This window comes from Chaetura pelagica, unplaced genomic scaffold, assembly GCF_000747805.2.
Source record: "Chaetura pelagica isolate M959 unplaced genomic scaffold, ChaPel_1.0 scaffold246, whole genome shotgun sequence".
Lineage (NCBI taxonomy): Eukaryota > Metazoa > Chordata > Aves > Apodiformes > Apodidae > Chaetura > Chaetura pelagica.
The window spans coordinates 1214756-1224365 of record NW_009953647.1 but is presented as its reverse complement, the minus strand read 5'-3'; the positions used below and the strand labels follow the sequence as shown (position 1 = coordinate 1224365).

The window sequence follows — 9610 nt, the reverse complement described above, 5'->3', positions numbered from 1 at the left end:
AGGGAGAAAGGGAACAGAGAGAGAGAGAGAGTGTGAGCAGGGCTGGAGAGCAGACCCAGGCAGGGACAGCAGGTCCCAGAGCTGCCCAACAGCTCCCAGCCCAGCAGCACAGGGGACACAATTTGGGCGACACAATGTGGGGGACAGAGGGGCTGTTTCCTGCAGCCTCTGCAGTGGCTGGGGCAGCCGGGCCATGCCAGGGCTGCACAGGGCAGGGCATGCAGCAAGGGCAGCAAGGGGGGAGACGGGGAAGCAGTGAGCCCAGGGCTCCCCACTGGGCTCTGCCAACACACAGAGAGGGTCTCTTACCTGACACAGAGCAACTTGGGAAGCAGGTTGTGGAAAGAAAGAGAGAGAGAGAGAGAGAGAAAGGATTTACCAAGGGAATTTCAAGGGAACAGTATGCCTGTCCCACGTTGCTGGGCCGGTGCACTGCTGACCCCCTGCCCAGACCTGCCGCACTGCCTGCAGAGATGGGATTCATGTGGGGCCCTTACTAGCCAGCCACTAACTCTCTCCTCTTGTGAGACCCCACCTGGAGTACTGTGTCCAGTTTTGGGGCCCCCAACACCAGAAGGAGCAAGCTCAGAGGAGAGTCACAAAGATGAACAGAGGGCTGGAGCACCTCTCCTCTGGAGACAGGCTGAGAGAGTTGGGGTTGTTCACCCTGGAAAAGAGAAGGCTACAGGGAGAAGGCTACAGTGGCCTTCCAATACCTGAAGGGGCTACACAAAAGCTGGAGAGGGACTTTTTACCAGAGCATGGAGTGACAGAACAAGAGGGGAACAGTTTCAAATTGAAAGAGGGTAGATGTAGGTTAGATATTAGGAAGAAATTCTTTATTGCGAGGGTGGTGAGACACTGGAACAAAATGCCCAGAGAAGTTGTGGATGTTCCTTCTCTGGAGGTGTTTAAGGCCAGATTGGATGGAACTCTGAGTAACCTAGACTAGCGGGAGGTGTCCCTGCCCATGCAGGGCGGTTGGAACTAGATGATCTTTAAGGTTCCTTCCGACCCAAACCACTTTATGATTCTATGAAGCACCAGGGCTGGTCCCTGGGGACACTAACAGCCTGGACTCTGCACTGCCCACCCCACCAGTGCTCCCTCTGCAGCCCAGGCGGGCTGACCCCTTGCACTGGTCAAGCTTCCCAGAGACCCTGGGGGCTGAGCCCACTGCCTAGTAGAATCCTGCTGTGCACATCAGCCCTTTGTGACATCAGCTGATGACAGCACGGGTACCATGTCTCAGGCACTACACACCAGCTCTGCGAGGGTGATGGACGGCTTAGACCTGCCCACTGTTTCCATCGGGGACATGTCTTCCAGCAGGAGCGAAAGCCTGGAGGACCTGTGCCCCTGGGTCCCTGACAGCCTGCTCGGTGAGCCCGGAGCTTGCCTGCAGCGGGGGGAGAGGTCCCCTTTGCACCCCCCGGGCACGGCCACTCAGCCTCCTGCAGCACAGCAAGGGCCTGCAGGGAGATGGCTGCAGGAGGGTTTAACTGGGGATATCCTTCTGGGTGGGGGGGGAAGAGGACCAGGAACACCTGTGGCAGTGGGTGCTTTCTAGGGACCTGAGGGGGTCCTGCAGTCGTGCCCCACCTCTGAGCTTCCACCAGGTTCTTCCCAGCAGTAATTCTCAAAGCTGTGGGTGCTGCTCCTGGGAGCACCAGCTCAGCTCCACAGCTGCTGCCCCCAAGCCCATGCAGCTCTCTGTGGTGTGGCTCCTGTGGGCTGCTGGGCAAGCCTTGTGCTGCGCCAGTGACTAGGTGCTCACCAGCTTCCTGTGCCCATCTCTATCCCAGGGCTCCAAGGGGAGAGGGGTGGTACTCTCCGTGCCAGGGGGACGTACTGGGACAGAGCCAGACACCTCTGCATCCCGTGGAGACTGAGAGCAGGGCTCCCCAGCACCACTCCCAACGCCATGGGAGGCTGGGCTCTTGCAGGAACCCGTGGCTCACTGCAGACCTTTCCTCCACAGCCTGCCGCCCCGCACCCCTGACGACCAGCGTGCACACTGACCACTTCTACACTGTCTACCGGCCCTGGTTCTCGCCCTACAGCTACTTCATGTGCACCAAACAACCCCTCCAGAAATACCAGGGGATCTCCGCCCACCTGGCCTTCGGCACCCCGGAGACGAAGGAGCCTGATAACCTTTCAGAGACCATCTGCTCCTCCCCTAACTCGTCGGACAAAGCCCAGCACCCCGAGAGGGAGAGGCAGGCCAGGGATGAAACCAACATCACGGTCCGGGACATCCTCAACGCTTCCCAGCTGCAGCTGGTGAGCCAGCACGGCTACCAGTGCATGTCGTGCTGCCGCATCTTCCCCACGATCTGGTCCATCAGGACTCACATCAAGCACAGCTCCCAGGAGGGCTACAGCTGCAAGGTGTACTACCGCAAGCTCAAGGCCCTGTGCGAGAAGGAGCTCAAGAAGCAGGAGGCTGCAGCCCGCAGGCTGCCCGCGTAGCCCCAGCCAGCGGTGCAGCCGCCACGGGAGGGCACTGCTCCATCGCTCTTGCCAGCAGCTGAATAAATTGGTTTAGATGCAGCCGGACCTGCCTGGTTGCTGCTCTTGGCCTACCCAACACTTCCGCCATCCTTTGAGAGCAGCTCTTCCTGACTTTTCCCTTCCCTGGCAGCCAAGAATCTCCCGAGTCCCTGAAAGCACTGTTTAGCATCTCTGCATCTCCCTGGGGTGCTCTGCAGATGCTGGGAACTCCCCGGCACTCTTGAACTGTCAGGACAGCCCCAGACAAGCCTGTGGTCGGAGGGGAAGGATGAAGCTTCTCCCCTTCCCCGCAACATTTGGGCACCCCACTCTCATGGGCAGCCCACGGCTGGCACCACATGCAAGGGTCCTGCTGGGGAGGATGCTTGGAGGTTGGAGGGGTTCTGCACAAGGCCAAGGGATGCCACCACCAGTGCTGGCTCCGTGTTGAGGGGGAGAAATACAGAAAGAGAGAGAGTCAGTGAGAAGGAAAAGACAACAGAAAGCCTTGAGAAATAGAAAGATTTATTTAGCAAAAGCCAGTCAACTAATGACAACACCCAAGGGTTAAGTGCACTTACATTGACAGATTGGTTTCCCAGATAGATCGAGTCAACAGTTAGTAACATGACAGTTGTAGGAAAAGAAAGGACAAAAAATATAGCTATAAATCTCCAGTCAAGGTCCATAACAAAAGTGAGAGGCTAGAGAGGCATCTTGGAGGCAGCGCTGAGTTAGGAGGAGGATCATTTACACATGTACACCTGCAGTGCAGCAGGACACTGGCAGGGTCCCACCCGGCTCTGGCAGGGTCCCCTTAGCCCGTGGGGCACCTGCCACCATCCACTGTGGGTAGAGTGCCAGGCAGGGGCCTGAGCACACAGCTGGTCCTGACAGCTCCTCACAGGGCACTGCCTGGGCTGTTTGTGTGCAGCAGGGATGGGCAGGAGGGTGCCTGGGGAGATGGCTCAGCTCACATGGAAATCCCTCTCCGAGCTCACCCACACATCCTTACCCTGCCTGCATCACATCCTGTGCATGCTGCCATCCCCACCTCACCCTCCTGGTGGAACCAGCCTCTCACCCATGCTTCCACCTCCAACCACTGCAAGCTGGCAGTGGGATGTTGAGGTCCCCAGCAGAGGGCATGGCACACAGCTGTGCAGGACAGGGCATACAGAAGTACTGGTGGCCAGAGGACAGGAGCACCCAGGTACCCAGCCAGCACTTGCTCCCTGGCTGTGGCTGGGTTCAGGGGCTTCCCTGGACACCTGGCTACTGCTATGGACACTGAAACATGGCTTTCCTTCCCACTAGGACAGTCTAGCTCCTCACAGCACCCAGCCTCCTCCCGGGGCAGAGGGTGAATAGCACAGCTCATACTGACACTGGGGGTCTCACCCACACCTCACTCCTCAGCAGCCCTCAATCCCAAGGAGACTGGGGGAAAATGAAGTGATAGACCCTCCTGAGCAGCAGGGCTAAGTCCTGGAGGACAGCAACAGCTTGTGCCTGGGAGATGCTCAGCTTGGTGTTAGTTGCAGGCAGATCTAGCAGAGAGAGCTGGTAAAAGCAAGAGCAGCGGGAAGCAACAAAGCAAAGCAGAAGCAGGATAGGAGGGTGGATGGGGAGGAAGACAACTGTGTCAGTTCTCACCTCATCCAAGTGTTTCCACAAGGAGCAGGGCAGACTTCAGGACTCTGGCACACACCCCTTCAGCTGTGGCCTCTTAGAGGCTGCAACAGGCAGCTGACACATGTGCTTGCACAGAAAAGACAAGTTTTGGATCCCACGGGTGCATTTAGCCACAGGCAACTCAGGGTCCAGCGGGGGATCCTGACATTGTAAGTTCACTTTTCTGCTGGTTGCAAACCAGATGTGAAGGAGCCCACCAGCAGTTCACTCCCCATCCAGGGGTGGAAAGCATGACTGTCCCTGCACATGGCTGATGCCAGCACTGCATCCCCCTGCCCTGGTCCAGGGACAAGCAACTGCTTGGAAACGGGAGAGTTTGTCTATAAAGCAAAGCAGGGAGTTTGTGCTGCTGGTGGTTGCAGGAAAGTGCTTCAAAACATGACTTAAGAGCACCAGAAAGACTTTGAAACCTGGCAGCCATGCCGAGGAGCCCAAGCACTGGGCAATGAGGGAAGGACATCCCACAGCCCCATGCTGCCTGCCCTGGCTCCCTGCTCCTTGTCGAGCCGTACCCTCCTCTCTGCTCCAAAGCCTGGGAGAGGAGTGTGCAGTGCCCACACACCCCTCCACCTGCCTCAGGCAGGGACAAACCCTGCCCTGCAAGTGCCCCACACACCAGCACTCTGCCAGGAGCTGCCTGCACCCAGCCACCCTGCCTGACCTCACCTCACCCCTTCAGCTCCTTCCCAGGCTCATCCCCACTGCCTTACTGGCACACCCATGCCCAACCACCCCACTAGCACGGCCCTGGCCTCACCTCCCACCCCCTACACCAGGCAGGGAGCCAGACCCCAGCCAGCAGCTCCATTCCTACTCATCACCCCACGCTGGCTCCACAGCTGCTCTCCTCCCCACTCACTGCCCTGTCCCTGCTCTCTCATTCCCCCAGCAGAAACCTCCACCTGCTGGACGGCTCCAGCAGCACCAGCAGCAGTGGCTGATCTGGCAGGGAGTCCCTTGCCTGTGCCCGACCTCCAGGAGCAGCTCGCAGGGGGACAGTGCCTCACACAACAGCTGTCAGCTCACCACCCAGCGTGAAGTGGGGACACTCTAACTCAGCACACAGGCCCATGCACGCTGGAGCAGGGCATGCCCAGCACATCCTCTTGGCATGGCTCTGTCCTCACCTCTGCACACCTCCTGACCACGTGCTGGAAGCCTCCTGCTCCCTCCTCCATCCCCTGGTCCCTCTGGGCTGTCCCATCCCTGCCAGGGCCTGTCCAGCTCCAGCAGGTCCTGGCTGCTCTGCACCACCTCCTGCCCACCCCTACACCGCGATCTCGTCCTCCAGGCTGTCACCCAGGTCCTGCCTGGGCTGGACGTGGAGCAGGCGCGGTGGTTCCTCCTGGGACCAGGAGTCACGCTCCTCGCTCTCGTCCGTGTTGGACTCGTACTCAGAGGCGATGCCCGACTCGCGGAACTTGATGAGCTCCAGGCTGCCCAGCGCCGGCTCTGGGGCAGGCGGCCCCGACTCGGGCAGAAAGCGGTAGCACTCCAGCTTCACCAGACAGTCGTTCCTACCTATGGGGCTGCCCAGGGTGCTGGGGAAGCCCGAGCTGGGGCCCAGCGGTGGCGGGTGGGTGTCCTCGGGCTGCGGAGTGGTCGGGTCGCAGAGGACGGGGAGGATGTTGGAGCGGTAGGTGATCTCCAGCAGACTGTCCTGGGAGCCTGCTGCAAGAGAAGGGCATGGCTGAGAGGCAGACAGTGCTTCCCTGGGCATCCCCCAGCCGCCACAGCTGGCCGCAGATTGGCCAGAGGAGGACAGCCATGTGGTTGTCAACCTCCTCCCACCAACACCTTTTAGAGGGGATCACTCAATGCCCCTGGTGTCAGCAGTTGCTGCTGGCCAGCAAAGTGCCAGTTTTGCAGGATAGAAAAACAACAACTGTCTCACAGGCCAGCTCCTCCGGGAAGCTGATGGTCATGTCTACTAGAGAGGAAGGCCAAGGAGGGGCTCTTGGGCAGGTAAGGAGCTGGCCTAGACCGTGCAGCCTTTGGGGAAAGTGAACATACATGATGGATGTATGAGACTGCTGGTCCATAGAGCCCTCCCCATGCCATCTCCCACGCTGCTTGCAGGAACATTGCTGCACACACACAAGCCAGGCCAGAAGGGCACTAATATTCATTCCCCTACACAAAACCACTGGAAATGCACAAAAACCCCACAAGAAACACCCCCACCCATGAACTCCATAGACCCAGCCAGCTGCGTGGGGAGAGGACAGGGCAGGAGTGCTTACTGTTGGTGTTTCCTGCCAACTTCAGCTCCAGCTCTTGCACCTGTTTGACCAGGAGCGAGATGTGCTGCAGCAAGTCCTTGTTCTGGAGCAGCAGCTGGTGCACACGAGCTTGAGCCTCCAGCCGTGCTGCTGCCTCCGCGGCCAGCTGGTCCTTCAGCAAGTGGACCTGTGTGACAGGGGAGAGCGGGTGAGTCCACAGGACATGCTGCTCAAGGGCTAAGAGCTTTGCCTCCAGCTATCCCTGCTTGTCAACCATGGCTCACCAGCATCCCACCAAGTGACATGATGAAGAAGCCATTCCTTGCAGGTGCCCACACATGTGATGAGGACAGTGGGGGCTGGTGGCAGTGTCACATCAGGGCACCCTGAGCAAATCCAGTGCTTGGTCCCCTGGTCTCTGATAGAGAAGCCCCAGCCCAGACTAAACCATCAGTCACACACGTGTGCCACGAATGCATGAGGAAAGGGCAGACCAGGAGGCAGCCAGATGGGTGTGGAAGAGAAGACACACTTGAGCAACTGGATGGTGCTGTAGGTGCCCAAGGGTGCAGACACGCACCACGAGCCGGCCCTGGCCGAGCTGTCTCTCCAGGCAGGTTTCCCAACAACAGTGTTCTGCACAAGGCAGGATTCTGCCAGCAGAGTCTGTCACTGTGAGGGACTGGAGCATCGGAGCTGCCCCAGAGCTCCAGGCAGCTCCGGCTGTGACAGGCACGACATGCCTGGAGCAACACAGATGGCAAAGTGCTACCGAGGTGGCTCTGGGGACAGGAGCTGGCTGCTCGTTCTGGCCCTGGGAAGCAATGCCTGGATGTTAATTGGTGGGAGTCCATGGGCAAGGAATCCATTGATTTTGGTGTAACTGCCCATACACAAGCATGTATATCAGCAGGGAGGGTGATGCTGCTGGGCAAAAACCAGCCAGAAGCACTTGCCTGAGGGCAGCTCTCTGCTCTGAATTTGGGGAAGGAGAGCCCCAAGAGTGTACTCTGGATGGTCTCTGTAACTATAGACCAAGCACAGATCCTGATCAACACACTCAATCTCCTGGCTTTGTTAGTAAAGGATTAAGCCTGTGCCCATCACCATGTGTTCAGAGACAAACTGACTGGGTACTTTTGAGAGAAGACAACAAGTGCCATTGACTGAGGTGCTTATGTAATGCATTCAGTCATCTGAAAGGCATTTGAAATGATAGGGCCTGACTTTTTCATTAATAAAGTACAATGATACAGAATCACCATGGTGCATGCTGAAGGGATTAGAGAGCAGCTAAGAGACAAAAACCATCCTGAGGTGGGCAGAGGTCCAGGGCAGAGTGTCAGCCCTTGGGGAGATGGGGTTGAGCCCACTGGCTGCCATCCCACAAGGCAGCCAAGAAATGGCATTACACTATTTCAGGTACTTTTTATTTTATCTGGAAGAAAGAAGAGAAAGAAATGGCAGCTGCAAGGCTCTGCAGGTACACAAAGACTGGGAACTACTGCAGCTGAGCAGTCCCTACCACAGAGGGACTCTGCTTTGCCTGGCGAAGCTTTGTCTGTAGCAACACTATACTTGAGCAGACATAAAGCATCCCCTGATGATGCAGGTCCCCCTTCCAGAGGGAAAAGCAGTTTCCCAAGCCCATGACCCCAGAAGGCCTGCAGGCTCTTGGGGCAGCAGTACAGCCAGAGGGACCAATACTGACTTTCTGAGACATGAAGAAGGTGGCCATGGGAAAGCACAGAAGGGCTGCTGGAGCCCATCGTTCAGGCCAGGAAGAAAGTCAAGCAATTGCAGAGAGCACTGGGAAGGGCAGGGAAGAAGTAAAGCTACAGTAATGAGTTGGATAAAGTGGCCAGAACTGCTTAAAGGAGAAATTCCTGCATGGAAACCACGCTGGCAGAGGCTAATGCCAAGGCTGGGCATTTGCAAGAGCACAGGGACCAAGAGGCTGGGGAAAGCTGGTGGCATGCAGACCTAATGCTAACCCATCTGGACTTGACGGAGCCATCACTGGGAGCAAGGACACAGTGAGCCATCCTGGGAAAGCACAACAGAGCAGGCTTTGCTGCAGGAGACAGGAGACTGCCCAGCCTGCCCTCATGTCCCACTGCTGGGACCCCCCTGGCTGAGATCGGGTCCCCTCCCATGCCTGTCCCTCTCCAGACAGCAGATGCTCTGGCACTGAGGGGCTCAGGACTGCACCCCAGTTCTGCCACCACCCCAGGAAAGAACAGAAGGGAGAACCTGGGCCACAGCCACTTGTGTCTGCTGCTGCTGCTGCTGCAGGAGCTGCTGGAGAAGCTGCATTTGGTGGTGGGCAGAGAGGGGTGTTCCCAGGTCAGGCAGCTGGGTGGACGAGGGCAGCAGCATCTTGGGCGAAGCTGTCAAAATATCTTCAGGGTGGAGGCAGCCCTGCAAAACACCAAGGTTGGAAGTGTGATCTTGTGCCCTTCCCCACGCAGAGCCCCCAGGCATACGTGGGCTGCAGCACAGAGCAGCCCCCCCAAAACACCGAGGAAAGAAGTTTCTGCATTCCAGGCAAACACACACTTTGCTGGGGATGCTGAAAAACTTTGAAAACAGTGTTTTCTCAGTTTTGACAAAAGCCCAAACACTGAGGCTGACGCCTCTCACGGGAATTTCCACTGTACCAAAATAATTTTGTATTTTTTATTATTGTGTGTGGAAAAAAATCCCTATCAGCTCTGCCCCAGACACTTTTCCGTGTGGACGCACAGAGCTGAGCCCCAGCACAGCTCTCCCCGGGACGGCCCTGAGCCAAAGGGCACCCCAGCGGCAGCTTTGATCCGGGAGCCCGGGAATGCTGCTGCTCAATCCCTCCCGATCCCTGGGCCCCCGGGATGCAGCTCAGAGCCACAGGGGCCAGGGCTGAGCACAGAGGGCAAGGGACCCACCCACCTTGACATCAGCGTAAGCGCTTTCCTGCTTGTCCACGGCGTCCAGGTCGGTGACGCCGCGGCTGAAGTCCAGGATGTCGGCTCCGGGCAGCGGCAGCTCCACAGCATCGATGTCGGTCTCGTCAGCTGCCGGGGCCGCTCGCTCCGGCCCGGGAAGGCGACAGGCTGTGGGAGCAGGGGCAGGGCAGGGCACAGCCCGCTTGGAGCAAGGAGCCTGCTGCCCTGTACCCGGGGGTTGGGGAGGGGTGCCCACCCGTCCCACCCCCCCCT

At 58.2% G+C, this 9610-nt stretch overlaps 2 protein-coding genes across 5 annotated transcripts in view; one reads left to right on the top strand and one right to left on the bottom strand.

Moving 5' to 3' along the window:
- Positions 1 to 1243: 1243 nt before the first annotated feature.
- Positions 1244 to 2475, top strand: LOC104390726 (chromosome unknown open reading frame, human C1orf111). Its single transcript, XM_009999919.1, has 2 exons — positions 1244 to 1382; positions 1982 to 2475. Exons 1-2 carry the CDS (start codon positions 1244 to 1246, stop codon positions 2473 to 2475), a joined length of 633 nt encoding a protein of 210 aa, XP_009998221.1.
- A 2983-nt stretch (positions 2476 to 5458) lies between these two features.
- Positions 5459 to 9610, bottom strand: part of NOS1AP (nitric oxide synthase 1 (neuronal) adaptor protein) — a 38374-nt gene continuing 34222 nt past the window's right edge. For 2 of the 4 annotated variants that reach the window (XM_009999879.1, XM_009999881.1), the window contains exons 7-11: positions 9338 to 9505; positions 8973 to 8993; positions 8667 to 8815; positions 6435 to 6600; positions 5459 to 5862 (exon numbers count right to left, since the gene is read on the bottom strand). In XM_009999879.1, the coding sequence (XP_009998181.1) occupies positions 5459 to 5862; positions 6435 to 6600; positions 8667 to 8815; positions 8973 to 8993; positions 9338 to 9505 (908 nt within the window). Of the gene's footprint in view, positions 5863 to 6434; positions 6601 to 8666; positions 8835 to 8972; positions 8994 to 9337; positions 9506 to 9610 lie in introns of all 4 variants that reach the window. The other 2 variants (XM_009999880.1, XM_009999882.1) reach the window with 2 other exon arrangements.